Source organism: Macaca nemestrina, chromosome 1, assembly GCF_043159975.1.
Source record: "Macaca nemestrina isolate mMacNem1 chromosome 1, mMacNem.hap1, whole genome shotgun sequence".
Classification (NCBI taxonomy): domain Eukaryota; kingdom Metazoa; phylum Chordata; class Mammalia; order Primates; family Cercopithecidae; genus Macaca; species Macaca nemestrina.
In genome coordinates, this window is record NC_092125.1 from 198,058,939 (window position 1) to 198,083,787 (window position 24,849).

General features: G+C 41.9%; 1 protein-coding gene across 4 annotated transcripts in view; it reads right to left on the minus strand.

The window, feature by feature from the left end:
* The window catches only part of LOC105494703 (argonaute RISC component 4), a 52,788-nt gene that overhangs the window by 23,200 nt on the left and 4,739 nt on the right, over window positions 1–24,849 (minus strand). For all 4 annotated transcript variants that reach the window (XR_011623184.1, XM_011763408.3, XM_011763407.3 and 1 more), the window contains exons 2-12: window positions 19,787–19,952; window positions 12,927–13,047; window positions 10,413–10,594; window positions 10,091–10,227; window positions 9,846–9,980; window positions 9,067–9,154; window positions 4,132–4,279; window positions 3,775–3,894; window positions 3,521–3,649; window positions 3,133–3,266; window positions 1,534–1,718 (exon numbers count right to left, since the gene is read on the minus strand). Coding sequence is in view for 3 of the 4 variants with exons in the window: in XM_011763407.3 (XP_011761709.1) it covers window positions 1,534–1,718; window positions 3,133–3,266; window positions 3,521–3,649; window positions 3,775–3,894; window positions 4,132–4,279; window positions 9,067–9,154; window positions 9,846–9,980; window positions 10,091–10,227; window positions 10,413–10,594; window positions 12,927–13,047; window positions 19,787–19,952 (1,545 nt within the window). In the remaining variant the exon portion in view is untranslated. The remainder of the gene's footprint in view (window positions 1–1,533; window positions 1,719–3,132; window positions 3,267–3,520; window positions 3,650–3,774; window positions 3,895–4,131; window positions 4,280–9,066; window positions 9,155–9,845; window positions 9,981–10,090; window positions 10,228–10,412; window positions 10,595–12,926; window positions 13,048–19,786; window positions 19,953–24,849) is intronic.

The following is a 24,849-nucleotide window of genomic DNA, read 5'->3' on the forward strand; positions in this document are numbered from 1 at the left end:
CACACATTAACTTTATAACCTACTATATACTGTACACTGTGCTAGATGCTTCTCATGTATCTTCCTTTTATCTGCTAAACCCCCAGGGCAATTTTCCCCCGTGTTTGGATAGGCCCTCCCTTCTCTCCTTTTTTCCCTCCTGCAGGCCCTGCAGCCAGCCTGCTTCCTTTATTCTCTGTACTGCCTGCCATGACTTGCTCAGCTCCTTGATGCGCCTCTTCCCACATGACTGATTTAGCAAAAGAATCAATCTTCCCAGCTCCTCCCTCTCAGTACACACACCGGCCCTTTGAATTTTATTTTATTTTGTTTTTTTTGCTTTTTTTTTTTTTCTTTCTCTAAGTACTAGAGATAACTGTAGAGAGAAGGTTAAAGACATTTTATAAAGTTTAAAACTGGGGCCAGGCACAGTGGTTCACACCTGTAATCCCAGCACTTTGGGAGGCCAAGGCGGGTGAATCACTTGAGATCAGCAGTTCAAGACCAGCCTGGCCAACATGGTGAAACCCCATCTCTACTAAAAATACAAAAAATTAGCTGGGTGTGGTGGCATACGCCTGTAGTTCCAGCTACTTGGGGGGCTGAGGCAGGAGAATCACTTGAACCCAAGAGGCAGAGGCTGCAGTTAGTCAAGATTGTGCCACTGCAATACAGCCTGGATGACAGAGCAGGACGCTGCCTCAAAAAAAAAAAAAAAAAAAAGTTTAAAACTGGCTGGGCGTGCTGGCCCATGCCTGTAATCCCAATGCTTTGGGAAGCCAAGGCAGGTGGATGGCTTGAGCCCAGGAGTTCAAGACCATCCTGGGCAACATGACAAAACCCTGTCTCTACAAAAAATACAAAAAGTAGCTAGGCGTGGTGGTGGGCACCTGTACTCCCAGCTACTTGGGAGCCTGAGATGGGAAAATCACTTGAGCCCGGGATTTTGAGGCTGAGATAAGCGGTGATCATGACACCGCACTCCAGCCTGGGTGACAGAGCTGAGATCCTGTCTCAACAACAATAATAGTTCCTACATCCCTTACTTAAATGATAGCCAAAATAACTTTGTATCATTCTTCTTATAATAGATACAAACTAAGCAAATCCTCTTCTGGAAGTGGCTCTCTTCCTCACTCTCATATTCCTAAGTGCTTTTCACCAAATATTTCCAGTTCTCTCAGCTTCCAGGACTACGGTAGTATCACACTACATTCTCAACCCCCATCCCCACTGCTCCCACGCAAGTTGGGTAAGGCCATATGGCTGGTTGTGGCCAAGGAGTTGCAGAGAGAAAAAAGAATGTGTGGCCAGCAACACTCTAAATAGCAGCTGCTCTGCCAAGCTGGGTCCCCAAGTGGAGATGACATGATGACACAGAGCAGAGGCGGCAGTCTACCTTCAGTGGATGCATAACAGGAGCAAGAAACAAATCTTTGTTGTTGTGAACCACTGAGAGTTTAAGGTTTGTGACTGCAGCATAACCTAGCTTATCCTGACTGTTGTATCTACTGCTTGAAATCATCCCTCATTCAGCATTAAAAGGGTCCATACCATATACTGGTGTCTTTCCAGGCAGGATAACCACTATTAGCTGTAGGCCCACATAAGTCATTTTCAGATGTTTAAACATAGGCTCCACACTGTCTGCACCTTGTGCATACTTGCAGAAACATGGCTGACCCTGGATGGGCATTCCTGCATCCTTAGAGATTTTACGCAGTTGGTCAGTGAAACTCCTGTTAAAATAGAACCAGTAGCACAGTTTTTTCGTTTCAGAGTACATTTCTAGCATTCATTTTCCTCTGAAATACTTCCTTTAGTTTTGTAAATTCTTAGCCAAATTTAGAAATGAACAAATAAATAAAAATCTTTAACTGGTTGCCGAAAATGGACTGGCAATTGCAATTAAACTTGTGATTTAAGTTGCAATTAAACAGAAAAGAACCTGTATTACTAAGCTATCAGATTATCAATTGAAATTTTTAAATAATTATGCCCAGCTGAACTAGAATAGCGCTACTGTTTAAAGATCTTTTAAACATTCAAATCAATAATTCCAGACTGAAGAAAAGCAGGGTCAAAATTTCAGGTAACATGCATTTTGGTAAGCCTGGTACAGAAATAGCTGGGTAAGCCTGTACTCAACTGAGAACACAGAAACATGCTGTTACAAAATCAGTGTATTTAGCACTACATTCAAACTTGGAACAGATTTGGTTCAATAAAAATGTCAAAAGAAATTATCACTTAAAAAAAGCGAAATTCACTTTGAAGTTTTAAATTTGAGATTTAAGAAGTTACTTCAATCTATGTATAAAGCTTTCAGAACATTCCTTTGGTGCATTTGCCAATATTTTGTAGAATGCCTTTCTTTCACTCTAGTTCCCTTTTCTTAAATTTTTTTCACTCTTCTCACTTTTTTTTTTTTTTTTTTTTTTTTGAGATGGAGTCTTGCTCTGTCTCCAGGCTGGAGTGCAGTGGCGAGATCTCGGCTCACTGCAACCTCTGCCTCCTGGATTCAAGCGATTCCCCTGCCTCAGCCTCCCCAGTAGCTGGGACTACAGGCACACACCACCATGCCTGGCTAATTTTTTGTATTTTAGTAGAGACGGGGTTTCACCACATTGGCCAGGATGGTCTTGATCTCCTGACCTCATGATCTGCCCACCTCCGCCTCCCAAAGTGCTGGGATCACAGGTGTGAGCCACTGCGCCCAGCCACTAACTACTACTTTTATATAGATAGCTGCATCTGTAAGATGTGAACCTACTCTTACCTAGAGACCTTGTGATAAAACAAGCTCATTAGTAAATTTTAATGATTAAAACTAAGGTAGTTTTTAATTTTAGCTGAAAAGATACAATTAATACCAAAGGAAGCTTCAATAAGAACTCAAGAATTTGCCAACCAACATTGCCTCCGCCTTGTTACTCAAATATTTTTGCTCTACATGTAAGGAAGCTGAGTCAGATTCTTAATGTAATTCCCAAGTTTGCAAATTACTATAATACAAGGTCTTTTTCGTATAGCCAGATGGTGTCACTATGGGAGTCAGGGATTTAGTGCCAGTGTACACAGCACATTCACATAAAGACAGTATTTTCATATCTGGAAGGGATATTACTAAGCTGAAAATATGAAGATACTCACTTTAGTAAATCTTCCCTACATTGTTTCTGAGGTGCAAAACAAGCAACTGCCCAAACTTTAATTTCAATGCCAGCATAAAACTGCTTTCCTCGCATGTCCCAGACACCCTGGTTGGGTGTGGCTACTGTTTTATTCTTTGAAAAAAAAAAAAAAAAGAAGAAGAAGAAGAAGAAGAAACAAAAGAAAAGAGAAAAGACATTACAATCTAAGGCCATTTTACTGTTGATGAGTGAATAAACAAAATTCTATTAGGTATGAGCCAGAATACAAAAGGCAATAATGAATAAAACTATGGGTAAATTTAGTAGTGGCAGAGTAGAAAAACCTTGGATGATTCTCTTTTTGACTGGTTGTGGAAGAAGCTTGCTGAATAAAATAAAAAGCTTACCCGGCCTCCATATTGCAGCATTGGTGCTGGAAGTACCCTGCCTGTGAGCTCTGTCATTTCATTGTGGACAACAATACCAAATTCTTTAAGGTATGGATCAGGTCCACCCACCATACTGTTGCTCTTCACCTAAAGAACAGGAAAGCCTGCATATATAAAAACCAGAGAGTAACTGTGTCCCAGGAGGAGTTTTCTATTCTTTTGTTTCTTGTTATCTCAAAGCTAGCTCATCTTGAAGACCATGCCTTACTGACCAGTCTACTGATCTCTTCCTGTCTGTCAGGAGCAGATCTTGCTGTAGCTTTGATCATTGTGGAAGTCTGATTGTCTGTGAGCTTCTTGATACATCGCTGTCCTGCCACTATATTACAGACCTGCCAAGAGACAAAGAGAGATTGGTTTGTGTAAAGGGTTCTACATCTTAAACCTTTGCTAAACCATATCTTACGTCCTCCATTTCCAAAAAAATTAAAATTTGGTTATATAGTGAAATCATTTGCCAAAAATATTTTAGAAATTAACACTAAATTTCACCACTAGTTTAGAACTCTACTTAAAAATATATACTCATTCAAGAGATCAGCAAATTGGCAAAAGAAAATTTAACTTACCTCAAGTGGCAAGTATGTATGCTTTTGTTCTTGTCCCACTTGGAGACAGGGAAGATGGGGGTATTTCAGCTGCAGACTATACTTTTGCTTAAAATATTGAGCTACTGTACATTCCATAGCTTGACCGTTTTCTAGCTGCAAAGGAAAACTATAGGAGAGAATGTCTTTTTTAGAATATTTCTTCAAGTTCTTTCTTTTCTTCTATTTTCTTTTTCTTTCTCTGTTTTTTTTTGTTTGTTTGTTTTTGGGTTTTATTTTTTTTTTTGAGACAGAGTCTTACTCTGTCGCCCAGGCTGGAGTGCACGGCATGATCTCAGCTCACTGCAACCTCCACCTCCCAGGTTCAATGGATTCTCGTGCCTCACCTTCCCAAGCAGCTGGGATTACAGGCATGTGCTACCATGCCCAGCTAATTTTTGTATTTTTAGTAGAGATGGGGTTTCACCACATTGTCCAGGCTGGTCTCGAACTCCTGACCTCAAGTAATCCACCCACCTCGGCCTCCCAAAGTGTTGGGATTACAGGCGTGAGCCACTATGCCCAGCCAAATTCTTTCTTTTCTGTTGTTTTTTTTTTTTTTTTTGAGACGGAGTCTCGCTCTGTCGCCCAGGCTGCAGTGCAGTGACCGGATCGCAGCTCACTGCAAGCTCCGCCTCCCGGGTTTACGCCATTCTCCTGCCTCAGCCTCCCGAGTAGCTGGGACTACAGGCGCCCGCCACCTCGCCCGGCTAGTTTTTCGTATTTTCAGTAGAGACGGGGTTTCACCGTGTTAGCCAGGATGGTCTCGATCTCCTGACCTCGTGATCCGCCCGTCTCGGCCTCCCAAAGTGCTGGGATTACAGGCTTGAGCCACCGCGCCTGGCCAAATTCTTTCTTTTCAAACAATAAACAAACAAAGTCCACTAATAATTCCTACCTTCATCAGTCACGTAAAAAACAAAGGTCAATTTTTTTTTATTTTGAGACAGAGACTCACTCTGTTGTCCAGGCTGGAGTGCAGTGGCACCATCTTGGTTCACTGCAATCTCCGCCTCCCAGGTTCAAGCGGTTCTCCTGCCTCAGCTTCCCAAGTAGCTGGGATTACAAGTGCATACCACCACCGGTAATTTTTGTATTTTTAGTAGAGACGAGGTTTCACCATGTTGGCCAGGCTGGTCTCGAACTCCTGACCTCAAGTGATCTGCCCACCTCAGCCTCCCAAAGTACTGGGATCACAGGCCTGAGCCACTGTGCCCAGCCAAATTCTATCTTTTCTTTTTTTTTTTTTTTTTTTTTTTTTTTGAGACAGAGTCTCGCTCTGTCGCCCAGGCTGGAGTGCAGTGGCGCAATCTCGGCTCACTGCAAGCTCCGCCTCCCGGGTTCACGCCATTCTCCTGCCTCAGCCTCCCGAGTAGCTGGGACTACAGGCGCCCGCCCCTGCGCCCGCCTAATTTTTTCTATTTTTAGTAGAGACGGGGTTTCACCATGGTCTCGATCTCCTGACCTTGTGATCCGCCCACCTCGGCCTCCCAAAGTGCTGAGATTACAGGCGTGAGCCACCACGCCCGGCCCAAATTCTATCTTTTCTAAACAATAAACAAACAAAGCCCACTAATAATTCCTACCTTCATCAGTCACTTAAAAAACAAAGGTCGATCTTTTTTTTTTTTGAGACAGAGACTCCCTCTGTTTTCCAGGCTGTAGTGCAATGGCACCATCTTGGTTCACTGCAATCTCCGCCTCCCAGGTTCAAGCAGTTCTCCTGCCTCAGCCTCCCGAGTAGCTGGGATTACAGGCGTCTGCCACCACGCCTGCCACCATGATCAGCTAATTTCTGTATATTTAGTACAGACAGGGTTTCACCATGTTGGCCAGGCTGGTTTTGAACTCCTGACCTCTAGTGATCTGCCTGCCTCGGCCTCCCAAAATGCTGGGATTTAGAGGCATGAGTCACCGTGCCCAGCCTGTTAATCTGCTTTCTTAACTGCCACAGCATTACAAAGTAATGGTGCAGTAAGGGTCATCTATGTGATATTTAAATATATGAGTTATAATCTTTCAGCAAAGATTACATACGTCTATAGGTCTAATTATTCTGACAGGGTTATGTGAAATAATTAAATAATGAAAAGAACAAAATGCTACAATTCTCAACAGTGACTTCATAAGGTTTTGGCAACTTTTTTTTTCTGAGAAAGAAGTTAATGGTATAATATAAATAATACATGAAATATCACTTTACTACTCTTAAGAAATTCATGTAGTGTGTACATGAGGTCATACTGAAGAATTTATTCAAATCAGACTGAAATAATACACTTTATTTCTCCAGAAGCCACCTGAAAATTTCACCTATCTAGACAAAGCCCTCTGGGTGATTTTGATATGCACTAAAGTTTGAAAATTAAGAATCATGAATCTAAAACAAAGTCAGACTAGAATATAAGCAAAAAAAGGTGTGTGTGTGGGGGGCTCTGAGTAACCAAAATAATGTAAATGTAGTAAAGTGTATACTGTATATTTAACTCTTTATTTAGAAGAGCCAATATTTATGTTTATGTCAGACATGATCTTGATTACAAGAATAAGATACAGATATAATTTTTAAAGCATTTTCACATATAGGGTCTCACTGAGGCACAGTTTTCAGTAGATTAAAAGTGTTGGGTGATGGGCCGGGCACAGTGGCTCACACCTGTAATCCCGGCACTTTGGGAGGCCAAGGCGGGTGGATTGCTTGAGGTCAGGAGTTCAAGACCAGTCTGGCCAACATAGAGAAACCCCATCTCTACCAAAAATACAAAAAATTAGCTGGGCATGGTGGCAGGTGCCTGTAATCCCAGCTACTCAGGAGGCTGAGGCAGGAGAATCACTTGAATCCAGGAGGCAGAGGTTCAGAGAGCAGAGATCGCGACACTGCACCCCATGCTGGGCAACAAGAGCAAAACTCCCTCTCAAAAAAAAAAAAAGCCAAAAAAACCAAGAAGTGTTGGGTGATTAGGAAAATGAGATTGGGGAAATGGAAAAGAGTATGCTGCTGGAAGATGCCATAGACACCAACAGCTATAAGAAGTGACAGCTACCTACAAAGGGAGGGAGAGAAATCCACATAAAACACAAAGCAATAGATGTCTTCTCCCAGTCTGGCAACAAAGTGGGACCCCATTCCTATTAAAAATACAAAAATTAGCCAGGTGTGGTGGCACATGCCTGTAGTCCCAGATACTCAGGAGGCTGAGGTAGGAGGATTGCTTGAGCCCAGGAAGTTGCAGCTGCAGTGGACCATGATGGTGGCAAGCACTATATATATACGTGAGTGCGTATTTTTTTTAGAAGATACTTATATATATATAAAATGTCTTATCATATATTTTATTTATTTATATATATATATATATGTCTTCTCCTGACAGCCTTATATGATATCTAGGCCTTAATAGATCTTTTGGGCCATGTATTAAGAATTACAACAGTAGGCTGGGTATGCTGGTTCACACCTGTAGTACCAGTACTTTGGGAGGCCAAGACAGGCAAACCATTTGAGCCCAGGAATTCAAGACCAGACTGGGCAACATAGCGAAACCCCACCTCTACAAAAAAAATTAGGCGAGTGTGGTGGTGCATGCCTGTAATCCCACTACTTGGAAGTCTGAGGTGGGAGGTTCACTTGAGCCTAGGAGGCGACAGAGTGAGATCCTGTCTTCAAAAGAAAAAAAAAAAAAGAATGACAACAATATAATTAAAAAAGCTTATAATAACTCTGCATCATTAAATAAAAACATAGATTAAATAAACATTAATCTATGTTTAACATATTCTACTTAAGAGGTAAATTGAATTAAAGGCAAGGAATATGTTTTATAAATATCTCTACCAAAAATATTCAGAAAATGTTTTAAAACTTTCGTGTTAAAATCAAAGATTCTGGTGATCTTGAAAATTTCAGTATGAAATAACCAATTTCTTTCTTTTTTTCTTTTGAGATGGAGTTTCACTCTGTCACCCAGGCTGGAGTGCAATGGCGTGATCTCGGCTCACTGCAAACTCCACCTCCCAGGTTCAAGCGATTCTCTTGCCCCAGCTTCCCAAGTAGCTGGGATTACAGGCACCTGCCACCAAGCCTGGCTAATTTTGTAGTTTTTAGCAGAGACAGGGTTTCACCATGTTGGCCAGGCTGGTCTTGAACTCCTCACCTCAGGTGATCCACCTGGCTCGGCCTCCCAAAGTGCTGGGATAACAGGTGTGAGCCACCGCGCCCGGCCAAGATAACCAATTTCTTTTCTTTTTTTTTTTTTTGAGACACAGTCTCGCTCTGTTGCCCAGGCTGGAGTGCAGTGACATGACCTCGGCTCACTATAACCTCTGCCTCCCAGGTTCAAACAATTCTCTGTCTCAGCCTCCCAAAGGTGCCTGCCACCACACCTGGCCAATTTTTTTTGTATTTTTAGTAGAGACGAGGTTTCACCATCTTGGCCAGGCTGGTCTTGAACTCCTGACCTCGTGATCCACCCACCTCAACCGCTCAAAGTGCTGGGATTACAGGTGTGAGCCACTGCGCCCAGCCAATAACCAATTTCTTTTTTTTTTTTTTTTTTTTTTTGAGGCGGAGTCTCGCTCTGTCGCCCAGGCTGGAGTACAGTGGCGCGATCTCGGCTCACTGCAAGCTCCGCCTCCCGGGTTCCCGCCATTCTCCTGCCTCAGCCTCCCGAGTAGCTGGGACTACAGGCGCCGCCACCACGCCCGGCTAATTTTTTTTGTATTTTTAGTGGAGACGGGGTTTCATTGTGTTAGCCAGGATGGTCTCGATCTCCTGACCTCGTGATCCGCCCGCCTCGGCCTCCCAAAGTGCTGGGATTACAGGCTTGAGCCACCGCGCCCGGCCCCAATTTCTTAAATGATTACAGTAGCTCCATTACTAAAAATGTAATTGTATTATTTTAGATATGGTTAACGTACGTTTGATGACTGGCTGGCCGTCTAGTCACATTACAAACTCGGTATTTTCGTTTCATCTGTCCACAGTGGGTCACCTCAACTTTGAGACCTGAAATTTTTTTTAAAAGGCAAAACATCAGTTAATTAAAATCATAGTGACAAAAACAGATTCAAATGTTGTCTTCAAAATGTCATGACATTGTACAGGATAAAAATTCCAAGAATATGGGGACAATTTCATCATTATAGGCAAAAAACCTGAGCTAAGCAGAATAAATTAGAACTCAGATGACCTAAGATGCTCAATCTACTTTAGTTTATTATTTCATCCAATAAATATTTTTTAAGCTTCAACTATGTTCTGACACTTATTTTCAGGTCTGGAGACAGCTTCATGAAGTTTATGTTCTAGTGAGGGAAGCTAACTAATAACAAGTAAAGAAGAAAAGAAATTCCAGAAGGGTAATAAATGAATTTATGTTATTTTATTAAAATGGAAGTTTTTAAGTGGGTAAGGGTAGCATTTACTGAGTGCCTGATATGTGACAGGTACTATGCTAGAAAGCTTTATAAACCTAATTGCATTTAATTCTCACAACAACTCTACAAGGTATATATTATTATCTTTACCTTAGAGATGAATACACTAAGGTTCACAGTGGTTAAGGAACTTGACCAAGGTCCCACTGATAGAACTGATTGGCCTGAGACCGAAGGCCAGGTCTGTGTGACTCCAGAGCACAGGCTCCTTGCAGCATGCTGAGCTGCTTCTCCAAGACTACATTAATGCAAACACTTACCTCTGATTTCTTTGGTAAACTTGACACGCTGGGAGTCTGTTAGAGGTTTGGTCTGTTCATTGATGTTCTGAATGTCTAAAACCTCACACATGAACTCAATGATAGGCTGAGCCCGGTAGAAAGCAGTTGCAGATACTAACAAACAGAGAAGGATGCTTAACTTCAGGTAAAAAGGAAGGGCCAAAACAAACAAACAAACAAAAACCAGCCCAAAGAGTTATTGGATAAAGAGAGTTCCATCCTACCATCAATGTTGAGCATCATATTCCACATGGCAGGTCTCACAGACTGATGAAAACCAAACCAGACCTCCCTTCCCCCTCCCAGAGGGTGGTAGTAACCTTCAGGGGGTGAGAAAAAGGAACGGCCCACTGGGGTGTACCTGAAGAAACAAGAGTTTGCATGTGTCATATTAAACATATGAAAGTTCCTTCATTTCACTCTCAACTCTGGGAGCTGAAATCAAATTTGAACTATGACTTACGTAGACATTTTTCAATGGCTCCAGTGCAATCTACCAAAAAAGTCTGACATTTGTAGGAAAATAATCCAAACCAAAGTACTAACCTCATGGAGGGAAGGTGTCTTGTGATAACATCGAGTGCTTGTACTGAGTCATCTGGGACTTCATTCAAGTGCCCAGCCAAAGCTTCTAAAAGCAACTGAAGGCTCACAACTGACACCCACTGAACAGACACTTTAAAGGTTTGGTCTTTACCCTCGCCTGGAAGAGTCACCTCCATATCAACCTAAGGAAAAAAACACATGAATACAAGCATAAATGTTTACAATGGCTGTGGGAAAGATCCCAAGAATATGCAGTATGATATACGCATAAGGATATTTCTTTTAACATTTTTTATAATTGCATAACATTGGAAACAACTTAAGTGTCCATGAGAAGGGGAATAATTTAATATGTAACATTATACAGTAGTGAAAAAACAAGGTAGATGTTACAACATGGATGAACTTTGAAAATATTATGCTAAATAAAATAAGCCAGGTACAAAAAGGCAAATATTTCATGATTCTATTTCTATGAAGTACATTGAATAGTCAAATTTAAAGAGATAGAAAGTAGAACAATGGTTATCAGAGACCAGAGACAGTAGCGTATGGGGAATTATTGTTTAATAGGTACAGAGTTTTTGTTTGGAATGATGAAAAAGTTCTGAAAATGCATAGTGATGATGGATGCACAACAATGTGAATGTACATAATGCAATTAAACTGTAACATAAAATCGTAATTTTTTCTTGAGACAGGGTCCTGCTCTGTCATCCAAGCTGGAGTGTAGTGGTGCAATAATAACTAATTCTAGCCTCAAAGTCCTGGGCTCAAGGGATCCTCCCACATTAGCCTCCTGAGTAGCTGGAACTACAGGTGCACACCACCAGGCCTGGCTAATTAAAACAATTTTTTTTTTTTTTGTAGAGATGGGTCTCCCTGTGTTGCTCAGGCTGGTCTCAAACTAGTGGCCTCAAGCAATCCTCCCACCTTGATCTCCCACAGCACTGGGATTTTTGGCTGGGTGAAGCACTACACCCAGCCAAAAATAGTAAATTTTATATTATATATTATTTTACAACAATAAAAAACAAATTTGAAAAAAATAAGGTAGATATAAATGTATAGAAATGGAAAGATCTTTCAGACATATTGTTAAATGAAAAGCAAATCCTAGAATGACATGCAAAACAGTAAGAATACGCATCAACATATGTATAAATAGCTAATATACATAACATATCTAAAAAGATACATACCAAACTACTATAGTAGTTTCCTTTGAAAAGGAAAATGGAAGTGAGGGTGCAGATAAGTGGGGGAGGCAGTAAATCACAGCATTTCTAGATTGTCTGGATAAGTTTATTATGAGCATATGTTCACACAGTACTTTTCTAATTTAAAAAAATAAACATTTAAAAAAGTATTGTGCTATTATAATCTATTTTCATAAGTGAGTATTATATAGTTTTCTATAATTTACAAAACCCTGTTGTTCAGATTCAGGTAGTTCTTTGTTAAAGCACATGGTTAATGTTAGAAATTATGTAAAGATGACATAATCCACCTAAATCCTAATGCTCATCTCATTTTCAATTATCAGTTAACTGAGACAAGAGAATATGGACAGAATAACAAATCTATCATCACTATAAAAAACAACTCTGGCCGGGTACGGTGGCTCATGACTGTAATCCCAGCACTTTGGGAGGCTGAGACAGTGGATCACCTGGGGTCAGGAGTTTAACACCAGCCTGTTCAACATGGTGAAACCCCATCTGTACTATAAAAAAAAAAAAAAAAAAAAAAAAAAAAATTAAGGCCAGGCATGGTGGCTCATGCCTGTAATCCCAGCACTTTGGGAGGCTGAGGTGGGTGGATCACCTGAGGTCAGGAGTTCAAGACCAGCCTGGCCAACATATAGTGAAACCCCCATCTCTACTAATAAAGTACAAAAATGAGCTGGGCGTGCTGGCACACGCCTATAGTCCTAGCTGCTTGGGAAGCTGAGGCAGGAGAATCACTTGAACCCAGGAGGTGGAAGTTGCAATGAGCCGAGATTGCGCCACTGCACTCCAGCCTGGGCGATAGAGCAAGGCTCCATCTCTCAAGGAAAAAAATAAAAGAAAAATTAGCCAGGCATGGTGGCACATGCCTGTAATCCCAGCTACTCAGAAGGCTGGGGCAGGAGAATCACTCCTGGGAAGCAGAGGTTTCAGTGAGCAGAGACCAAACCACTGCACTCCAGCCTAGGCAACAGAGCGAGATCCCATCTCAAAAAAAAAAAAAAAAAAAAAAAAAAATCTAAGAATTAATGTGTTATTAGAGAAACTTTTCTTTCTGCTCACATACAGATTTTTTAAAATTGATGAATGACAGTTCTACATACTTTTGGGGTACATGTGGTATTTTGATATCTGTATGCAATGTGTAATAATGAAATCAGGGTAATTAGGATATCATCACCTCAAACATTCATCTTTTTTGTGGGTGTTGGGAAGAAAAGGAAACATTTTTGTCATGTATAATTACTACTAAATGAACTAAGTATTTCTTGTTTTTAACACTTACCCTATCCCGTCCGATTGGTAGTGGATGCGCTGTGTACATGTTTCTTTTGCCATCATACCCAGGCTGCCGATCACCAAATATTTGCATCTTGAAGTGCCGCACCATTGTATCTACTACCTCCCTTCACAGTAATGGAGATAATGGCAATTAGCTTTCAGAAATGGTGCACAGTAAGAAAAGCATCATCATACCTTAATCATTTAAATTTGGTTCAGTATTACTTGGAAAAAGTAAGAGTTAAGGTTACAACTGATTCAAGTACTTTAAAAAATAGTTAACTAAAGAAAGGTAGCAACAAGTGAAGAAAAACAACTATAAGATGATATCAGAAGTGGGGAATAAAAGGAAAGCGAGAATAACATTTATAGTATCCTCTCAACCTCCTCTTTCCAAAATCCTCTCCTATGATAAACACAGCCTTATAAGAATAACCTGGCTGGGGCCGGGCGCGGTGGCTCACGCCTGTAATCCCAGCACTTTGGGAGGCTGAGGCGGGCAGATCACGAGGTCAGGAGATTGAGAGCAGCCTGGCTAACACGGTGAAACCCCGTCTCTACTAAAAATACAAAAAATTAGCCGGGCGTGGTGGCAGGCGCCTGTAGTCCCAGCTACTCAGGAGGCTGAGGCAGGAGAATGGTGTGAACCCAGGAGGTGGAGCTTGCAATGAGCTGAGATCACACCACTGCACTCCAGCCTGGGTGACAGAGAGAGACTCCGTCTCAAAGAAAAAAAAAAGTGTAATCCCAGCACTTTGGGAGGCTGACGTGGATGCATCACTTGAGGTCAGGAGTTCGAGACCAGCCTGACCAACACGGTGAAATCCTGTCTCTACTAAAAATACAAAATTAGCTGGGCATGGTGGGTGCCTGTAATCCCAGCTACTCGGGAGGCTGAGGCAGGAGAATCGCTTGAACCTGGGAGGCGGAGGTTGTGGTAAACCAAGATCGTACCATTGCACTCCAGCTTGGTCAACAAGAGCGAAACTCCATCTCAAAAAAAAAAAAAAAAAGAATAACCCATCTTACATATCTAAGTTTGACACAGAGGTACATCACTGATGATAAGTTTTTCATCAAATCAATATCCTGGCTGGGTGCAGTGGCTCACGCCTGCAATTCCAGCACTTTGGGAGGCTGAGGCGGGTGGATCACTTGAGGTCAGGAGTTCAAGACTAGCCTGGCCAACATGGTGAAATCCAGTCTCAACTTTAAAAAACTACAAAACTTAGCCAGGCATGGTGTAATCCCAGGTACTTGGGAGGCTGAGGCATGACAATCGCTTGAATCCAGGAGGTTGCAGTGAGCCGAGATTGCACCACTGTACTCCAGCCTGGGCAACAGAGTAAAACTCTGTCAAAAAAAAAAAAAAAAAAAAAAATCCTTATCCAGGTATATTCATTTTGAGAAAGAGAATCAGCAGGAATTCAAAAATCTGAGGATCAGTAAATCTAAGATCCATGATAAACAAATAAGTCAACCCCTTTGCCTTATGCTAGTGATTTATTGTCTTATTCCAAAGTGCTTATTCCAAGCAGTGTAGACAAGGGAATGTTGTAAAATATTCTCTTTTCAAAATGATTAATATAGCTTCTTTGTTTTTAGAATGAAAGTATTTTTCTCAATCAAGTATCCAGAGCTTTACTTAAGTGTTCTTGCATATATGCCAGATCACACTGTACACAGGCTGTGGAATAAATGCAGCAGCAAAAAAAATGGTGTATAGCGTTTAAGATATGGACAGACCAGGGTTTGTGAGATTTTTGAATGCTAGAGTCAATGAAAAGTTAGGTGCTTTGACTTAGCAATGTTAGTGAGTTTCATACGTGGGAACAATATCTTAAAAGCCAAAATACATCACAACTAGCTAACACATTTATATTACCACAAACGAAATCTGTGGGAAAGTCATGTTTACGAACCAAATCATGCGACTGAAAAAAACTGATGGAGAGATGTGGTATCGTACAATCTCCATTTTGAAGAGCTAACTTAAGAGCTATACATTTTCACACTAGAAAAGAGTAATTTCTCATCTTACATTTTTTTTTTTTTTTTTGAGACGGAGTCTCGCTCTGTCGCCCAGGCTGGAGTGCAGTGGCGCGATCTCGGCTTACTGCAAGCTCCGCCTCCCGGATTCACGCCATTCTCCTGCCTCAGCCTCCGGAGTAGCTGGGACTACAGGCGCCCGCCACCGCGCCCGGCTAATTTTTTTGTATTTTTTTTTAGTAGAGACGGGGTTTCACCATGTTAGCCAGGATGGTCTCGATCTCCTGACCTCGTGATCCACCCGTCTCGGCCTCCCAAAGTGCTGGGATTACAGGCTTGAGCCACCGCGCCCGGCCTCATCTTACATTCTTAAATTACGATCAAAAAGTTTTACAGTAAAGAGCTACTTTCCCCGCTCTCCTTAATTAATCTTCACAGCAACCTTGTAAAACAAATAAGAAAATGATTATGGTCCTCATATTAAAGAAAAGAAAAAAAGAAAATTCAGAATGGGTAAGTGACCTGTCCCTGGTCACACAATGGTTAAGTGGCAGAACGGCATGACCTTGGACAAGTCACTTAATCTTTCACATGTCCATTTCTTCATATGTAAAGTTATGATGACAATAATAATATCACTTCCCTTAAAAAGTGGTTGTCTTGATTGAGCAAATACACAGAGTATTTATTTATTTATACAGTGTTAGGTATAACACATAGAGTATTTAGAACGGTGCTTGTCCTACAATAAGCCTATTTACTCTGATCTGCTCATGGATATCATTCCAAGAATTGTCTTCTCTCCTAAATCATCAAATTTTTCCTCTTTACTGGATATTCCCTTCAGCATACAAACATGCTCTAATTTCTCTCATCTTAAAAAAAAAATCAAACTTTCTTGGGCCAGGTGTGGTGGCTCACACCTGTAATCCGAGCACTTTGGGAGGCCGAGGCAGACAGATCAATTGAGGTCAAGAGTTCGAGACAAGCCTGACGAACATGGTGAAACCCCGTCTCTACTAAAAATACAAAAATTAGCCAGGTGTGGGGGTGCATGCCTGTAAACCCAGCTACTTGGGAGGCTGAGACAAGGGAATCAGTTGAACCCCAGAGGTGGAGGTTTCAGTGAGTCAAGATCATGCCACTGCATTCCACCCGGGTGACAGAGTGAGACTCCATCTCAAAAAAAAAAAAAAAAAAAAATTAAACTTTCTTAACCTCAGTTTCTCCTCACGTGAACATTCTATTTCTGTGCTCCCTTTTGTATCAAAATCCCTTGAAGGAGTTGTCTGTAATTCCTCTTCCCCTTTCTCCCTTGAACTTTCTCAAGTAAGGCTTTTTCTCTACCATACTACTCTTATCAATGTCCTCCAGTGGGCTCCATATAGCTAAATTCAATGCTCTTTGAACATTAGAAAATCCATCCTTCCAACTTAAAACGTCTTCTTCCTTTGCCTCCAGAGCACCACTCCCCTGGTTTTCTCCTATTCCAGTGGTCTCTCCATGCCAATCTTCCTGCTGATACTTCCTCATTGCCTTTAATCTTTTTTTTTTTTTTTTTTGAGACGGAGTCTCGCTCTGTCGCCCAGACTGGAGCGCAGTGGCGCGATCTCGGCTCACTGCAAGTTCCGCCTCCCGGGTTCACGCCATTCTCCTGCCTCAGCCTCCGGAGTAGCTGGGACTACAGGCGCCCGCCACCACGCCCGGCTAATTTCTTTTTGTATTTTTAGTAGAGACGGGGTTTCACCGTGTTAGCCAGGATGGTCTCGATCTCCTGACCTCGTGATCCGCCCGCCTCGGCCTCCCAAAGTGCTGGGATTACAGGCTTGAGCCACCGCGCCCGGCCGCCTTTAATCTTTAAGTTAAATTTTTAAATATTGGAGTGCCTCAAGACCCAGCGTAGGAGCCTTATTTTCTCCACCCACCTTCACTTTCAACATAATCTCATGAAGTCTCATGGCTTTATCACCAATAAGCTCATGATTCTCAAATGTTTGTCTCCAGCCTGGATCTGTTCCCTGAATCCAACCTTAATACTGTATTCAACCTCCTCCTTTTTTTTTTTTTTAGACTCAGTCTCACTCTGTCATCTGGACTGGAGTGTAGTGGTACAACATGGCACACTGCAGCCTCGACCCCTGGGATCAGGTGATCCACTTGCCTCAGCCCCGAGTAGGTGGGACTACAGGCATGTGCCACCGTACCCAGCTAATTTTTTTTTTTTTTTTTGGAGACAGAGTCTCACTTTGTCATCCAGGCTAATGTGCAGTGGCACAATCTCAGCTCACTGCAACCTCCACCTCCCAGGTTCAAGTGATTCTTCTGCCTCAGCCTCCTGAGTAGCTGGGACTACAGGCATGCACCACCACATCCAGCTAATTTTTGTATCATTAGTAGGGATGGGGTTTCACCATATTGGCCAGGCTGGTCTCGATCTCCTGACCTCATGATCCACCCACCTCGGCCTCCCAAAGCGCTGGGATTACAAGTGTGAGCCACCGCGCCCAGCTTTTTTTTTTTTTTTTTTTTTTTTTTTAATATAGACAGAGTCTGGCCATGTTGCCTAAGCTTGTTGCAAACTCCTGGCTTCAAGCAATCCTCCCACCTCAACCTCCTAAAGTGCTGGGATTACATGTACGAGCTACCACGCCCGACCTCCACTAGCATGTCTAATAGTCATCTCAACTCTGATGTCCAAAACTCACAGGTCGCCTGATCTGCTACTCCCTGCTTCTGCTTCTCTTGCAGTTTTCCCCATCTAATAAATGACAACTCCTCTTTTTCCACTAGCTCAGGACAAAAACCCTGGAATAAATCACGACTCATTTCTTTCTTTCACACCACATGTTCAATCCATCAGTAAATCTTATTGACACTACTGTGAAAATATTTGCAGGATCTGACCACTTCTCATCACTATCAATTATACTACTCAAGTCTAAAGCACCATTACTCTTCACCTGAATCATTCCAGGTACCTCCTAATTAATTTCCATGCTTTTCACCCTTACTTGCTAGGGTGCAATTTCAGCACAGCATCCAGGGCAATCTATTAAAAATATAAGCTAGTCATGTCTTAGATTTATTTAGTCATGTTGTGGGTTTAGTATTTAAAACTCACTTAACCAGAGTAAATGACAAAGTGTTATGAATGCCTACAAGCTCTGCATGATAGAGGCCTTCTGAAATTTCTCCAAACTCATCTCCTATCACACTCCCCTACTCACTCACTTGCTCCAGCAATCCAGAATTATCTGCTGTTTCTTTCTTTTTTTTTTTTTTCTTTTTGAGACAGAGTCTCCCTCTGCTGCCCAGGCTGGAATGCAGCAGCACTATCTCCGCTCACTGCAACCTCCGTCTCCCAGATTCAAGTGATTCTCTTGCCTCAGCCTCCCAAGTAGCTGGGATTACAGGCACATGCCACTATGCCTGGCTAATTTTTGTATTTTTAGTAGAAACAGGGTTTCACTATGTTGGCCAGGCTGGTCTCAACCTCCTGACCTCAAGTGATCTGCCCGCCTAAGCCTCCCAAAGTGCTGGGATTACAGGCATGAGCCACCACGCCCGGCCCACTGTTTCTTGAATTCACCAAGCTTCTGACTTTGCCTGGGACACTCTTCATGCAGATATCCCTCACCTCCTCTAGGTCAAATGTCACTTTTCAGTGAGACTTTCCCTAGCTATTTTCATAAATATATACATATACATACATGTGTGTGTATATCTACATATGCATGGATGTGTGTATGTGTATATATATATACACAAACATATATATTCATTCATATATAAATATCAGTGGCTCATCCTTTCCTCATTTCCTATCTTCCATCTCTACTTTCTTTTTCTTTATTGCATTTATTACCAACTAACAAAGTCTATGTTTTGTTTGCTTCTTCATTTATTTTTGGTCTTCCCCATTAGGATATAAGCTCCTCAAAGGTAGAAAGTTTTACCTGTTTTGCTCATGGTGAATTCCCAGAGCACAGGACAATATCTGGCACAAAAGAAACAATAAAATATCTGTTGAATGGATCAATGTTATCCATTACCACCACTACTACCACTATTGATCTCAGTTACACAATAGCCAATAATGGGTTTACATGAGAATGAACTATACCAGAAAGCCAAATTTTGATCCATAATGAGAAAAATATCAAGTGGCACAAAATATTTCACTTGTCAGAAAAGGCCAATCTTAAAAAAGCAAGAATCTTAGTATCAAACATTGCCTGAATGTCACTGCATAGAAAGAGAGAAAAGGAAAGTGGATGTATTCTCAGCACACTGTAAGAATATTTGCTACAGGGCTGTCTTCACACCAGGTAAATTCCTGCTATACAGACCACAATACTTACATCATCTCATCAGGACCACTCTTACATAATGCTAGAAATAACTAGAGCTTCTCTCTGTGCTTAGTTTTCTCAATACTCCAAGATGACTTTTCTTTCTTTTCCCCCAAGAAAACATTTGCAAGTAATCTTCTGTATTGATATATACCTTTCTCATGCCCAAAACCAACATATAACAATAAAATTTTGAATTTCCAGATAGTTCTATTTCCCATAGACATTAATGTCTTCACCTATTTCAGTAAATTTTTGCTACCCTTGGTCAATGAAAGAGTGACCTTTCTCTTTCATAATTAAATAAGTGTTTACTGATTGACTAATAATATATATCCAGCACTTTGCTAGAGCCTACAGAGGATAACCAAGTATGGGACAGCAAACCTGCTATTAAGAAACCTATCATCTTAGAGAGTAACAAAGCCTACAGGTTGGATGAATTTAGAGAACAACATGATACATAAATAAATTATCTGCACTTAAAACATACAGAAATCCACTCATTCTTTCTAATCCTTACCTGTTGACTCTACGAGGCCGTTTTTCAGGCTTAATATCCACATCATAGTGATACACATCTATTTTAGGAATCTGAACCTGAAAATGATTGGCTAACAGTCGAATTGGTTTTCCAACAGTTCCAAGGCCAGGACGACGAGGTGGCTGAAACAGGCTAGCCGGAGGTCCTAAAGAGATTGAAAGACATTTGCTGTGCTATCTTTTTTTTTTTTTTTTTTTTTTTTTTGAGATGGAGTTTCGCTCTTTCACCCAGGGTGGAGTGCAGTGGCTTGATCCTGGCTCACTGCAACCTCTGCCTTCCAGTTTCAAGTGATTCTCCTGCCTCAGCCTCTCGAGTAGCTGGGATTACAGGCGCCTGCCATCAAGCCTAGCTAATTTTTGTATTTTTAGTAGAGACAGGGTTTCATCACATTGGCCAGGCTGGTCTTGAACTCCTGACCTCGTGATCCACCCACCTCGGCCTCCCAAAGTGCTGGGATTACAGGCGTGAGCCACCGTGCCCAGCCTGCTGTGCTATTTATTCTTCCTGTTGATGATTATGATGATGGCTACAATTATTGAGATCTTATTATTCACTGTACACACTCTAAGGAATTTGGGGTGTCTTTTGACCTAAGGTTCTCTAGATTTCTAAATATTTTGCCATGTTGCTATTATTTTTAATATAACGACATCAAAATTAGAATGATGAATTCCTCTCAAGCATAGGCTACAGTATAAAATCTTGCAAGAGCATTAGTAGCTCTACAGCTACACTTACAAAATTATATGCATTTTAAAAATCATCTCTAGGCCGGGCGCGGTGGCTCAAGCCTGTAATCCCAGCACTTTGGGAGGCCGAGGCGGGTGGATCACGAGGTCAGGAGATCGAGACCATCCTGGCTAACATGGTGAAACCCCGTCTCTACTAAAAATACAAAAAACTAGCCGGGCGTGGTGGCGGGCGCCTGTAGTCCCAGCTACTCGGAGGCTGAGGCAGGAGAATGGCGTGAACCTGGGAGGCGGAGCTTGCAGTGAGCCGAGATCGCGCCACTGCACTCCAGCCTGGGTGACACAGCGCGAGACTCTGTCTCAAAAAAAAAAAAAAAAAAAAAAAATCATCTCTAAACTCTGGAGCCACCATCTCCAGAGTTGGAAATGATCTATTAATCTCTCACAAATTAGCCTGCATCATTATAAACTGTACATATAGGAGAAAATTAAACTGTAGCTCTATTTATCAACTTATTTGCTAATTTCAATAGTGAAACAATACCAATAAAGCTAGACCTTCTCATTTATAACTTGATATTTTTAGAACCTGGACAATTTGAGATTTCTTGCTCATAAGATCTAGTTTATTCCACAGACATTTATTCATTTATTCAGTTATAACATGCCTAACCTGTATTATGGATTCAGAAAGAAGACAGAGCCCCTTCTTTCAAAGAATGTACAGTCTAGACCAGTGGTTCTCAACCTGGGGTAATTTTGTTCCCCAGGAAACATTTGGCAAATATCTGGACACATTTTTGGTTGTCACAACCTGAGGAGTGCTGCTGGCGTCTAGTGGAAAGGACCCAGGATACAGCTATGCATTCTACAATGCATAACACAGCCCCCCACAACAAAGAATTACCCAGTCCAAAATAGCAATAGTTCTGAGAAAGAGGTTGAGAAACCCTGGTGTAGACAGAGTAATCTTTCCAAACTATTTTTAAAAAGAAAAGATTCCATAAGTTAAAGAAACCTTGCATACTCTCTCCCCTCTTAACATTTCAATGTATATTATCATATCAAATTCTCGAAAAAGTCATGTAATAAATAAACCTGGTTAACTTTACCTCATCATTTAGCTAACTTTTTTTCCCCCACAGAACTCTCTCTTTCTAAGATTTGAACATCTATTAATATTCAGCAGAAAAGGATCTTGTGGAGCACAGTCTGGGAGACACTTGTTTAGAAAAAATCTGACTCCTTTTTGATGACAATATCAAGTGGACACTGGCCTAAAAAAATGAACATCTTTTCTGCTATGAATAGGCATTGAGCAAAGTGGGCTGTGGTTACAATGGAAAGTTACAACAGGTTCTGTTACTGCAATGGCATTTCACTGAGAACAAAGACTTCACTAAGGAGAGAAAACTTTGAAGCAAGAAGTTGTTCTGGGCCACACGTGGTGGCTCACACCTGTAATCCCAGCACTTTGGAAGGCCAAGGCAGGCAGATCACCTGAGGTCAGCAGTTGAGACCAGCCTGGCCAGCATAGTAAAACCCCGTCTCTACTAAAAATACAAAAATTAGCTGGGCACAGTGGTGGGCGCCTGTAATCCCAGCTACTCGGGAGGCTGAGGCAGGAGAATCGCTTGAACCTGGGAGGCGGAGGTTGTGGTGAACCAAGATCGCGCCATTGCACTCCAGCCTGGTCAACGAAACTCCATCTCAAAAAAAAAAAAAAAAAAAGAATAACTTATCTTACATATCTAAGTTTGACACAGAGGTACATCACTGAATGATGATAAGTTTGTCATCAAATCAATATTCTAGAGGCAGAGGTTGCAGTGAGCTGAGATCGTGCCATTGTACTCCAGCCTGGGCAACAGAGGGAGACTCAGTCTAAAACAACAACAACAACAAAAAGACGTTGTTCTGGTCCAACATCACTTAGGAAAATTAGAGCAAATACTTTATTATATTTATGGTGACAGATTACCATATTCTAACACTTAAAGTATTAAAAATCATTTTACATATTAATTATTCATTTTCCCACGATATTCTACTTATCCTTCAGAATTTGGTTTAGATGTAACCTCCTTGGAAAGCCTTTCCTGATTCTTCCAGACTACAGGATCCTTCCTCTGTGTTCAAAAGACTGTCTCTATAGGGGAAACCATAGAGGAAGTATAAGAAACCACTTGTTGCCAGGCCATGGTGGCTCATGCCTGTAATCCCAGCACTTTGGGAGGCCGAGGCGGGCGGATCACGAGGTCAGGAGATCGAGATCATCCTGGCTAACACGGTGAAACCCTGTCTCTACTAAAAATACAAAAAATTAGCCGGGCGTGGTGGTGCGCGCCTGTAGTCCCAGCTACTGAGAGGCTGAGGCAGGGGAATGGTGTGAACCCGGGAGGCGGAGCTTGCAGTGAGCCGAGATGCACCACTGCACTCCAGCCTGGGTGACAAAGTAAGACTCCGTCTCAAAAAAAAAAAAAAAAAAAAAGAAACCACTTGTTAGGTTACTCTGTCTCCTTCACTAGATTACAAACTCTTATAATAAATGAACCTCCTGTTAATCTTCTCAATATCTAATGCAGCAGCCATCATGTTGTAAGAATTCAATAAATGTTGAACTGAACAGTGTCAATAATCCCAGATAGAATCTAAAGACAAAAATGATAATTATCTTTCTTTCTCTCCCTCCCTCCCTCCCTCCCTTCCTTCCTTCCTTCTGTTCTCTCTCTCTCTTCTTTCTTTCTTTCTTTCTCTCTTTTTTTTTTGGGACAGAGTCTCGCACTGTCGCCCAGGCTGCAGTGCAGTGGTGCGATCTCGGCTCACTGCAACGTCCACCTCCCGGGTTTAAGAGATTCTCCTGCCTTAGCCTCCCAAGTAGCTGGGATTACAGACGCCAGCCACCATGCCAAGCTAATTTTTTGTATTTTTAGTAGAGACAAGGTTTCACCGTCTTGGCCAGGCTGGTCTCAAACTCCTGACCTCGTGATCTGCCCACCTCGCCCTCCCAAAGTCTCTCTCTCTCTCTCTCTTTCATCTTTTCTTCTTCTTTTTATTTTGAGCCAGGGTCTTGCTCTGTTGCCCAGGCTGGAGTGCACTGATTCAGTCATGGCTCACTGCAGGCTCAACCTCCTGGACTCAACTGATCCTCCTATCTCAGCCTCCAGAGTAACTGGGATACCACGCCCAGCTAATTTTTGTATTTTTTTTTAGATGGAGTCTCACTCTGTCGCCCAGGCTGAAGTGCAGTGGCTCAATCTCGTCTCACTGCAAGCTCCGTCTCCTGGGTTCACCACATTCTCCTGCCTCAGCCTCCTGAGTAGCTGGGACTACAGGCGCCCGCCACCATGCCTGGCTAATTTTGATATTTTTAGTAGAGATGGGGTTTCACTGTGTTAGCCAGGTTGCTCTCGATCTCCTGACCTCATGATCTGCCCGCCTCGGCCTCCCAAAGTGCTGGGATGACAGGTGTGAGCCACCGCGCCCAGCCTAGTTTTTGTATTTTTGGTAGAGACAAGGTTTTGAGTTTTGCCATGTTGCCTAGGCTGGTCTTGAACTCCTGGGCTCAAGTAATCTGCCCACCTAGGCCTCCCAAAGTGCTGGGATTACAGGCACGAACCACCGTGCCCGGCCCACTAAAAGTATTCTTATTGCCTGGAGTTAAGTTATACTTCTAGTGTACAAGAGGATCTATCAATACAATTGATAAGACAATTACAAACAAGGTAACAAGGTAAGAAGTAAATAGTAAATAATGTGAGAGGTGATGAACATACTGAATTAACCCAATTAAATTATATAAATAACTCAACTCTGCATATTTCAAGATACACTTAAGCAATCACTGTATCATTCATAAAGTTGTAAGAGGCCAGGCACGGTGGCTCACGCCTGTAATCCCAGCACTTTGGAAGGCTGAAGCGGATGGATCACCTGAGGTCAGGAGTTTGAGACCAGCCTGGCAAACATGGCGAAACTCTGTCTCTACTAAAAATAGAAAAATTAGCTAGGTGTGGTGGTGGGCACCTCTAATCCCAGCTACTCGGGAGACTGAGGCAGGGTAATAGCTTGAACCTGGAAGGTGGAGGTTGCAGTGAGCCAAGATCACACCACTGCAATCCATCAAGGGTGACAAAATGAGACTCGTCTTAAAAAAAAGAAAGGTTATAAGAAATATAGCTTTATAATAGAAATTTGGAAACAGAAACTTGGATCAAATGACTTGCTTAAGGACATAAGACTTTGAGTTTAAATGCTAACTAGAATCCAAATCTCCTAACTCCTAGCCTAGCACTTTTTTTTCCCAATATACTTCATAATCTTGTGGTATGTATTCTTACCAGAAATACTTGA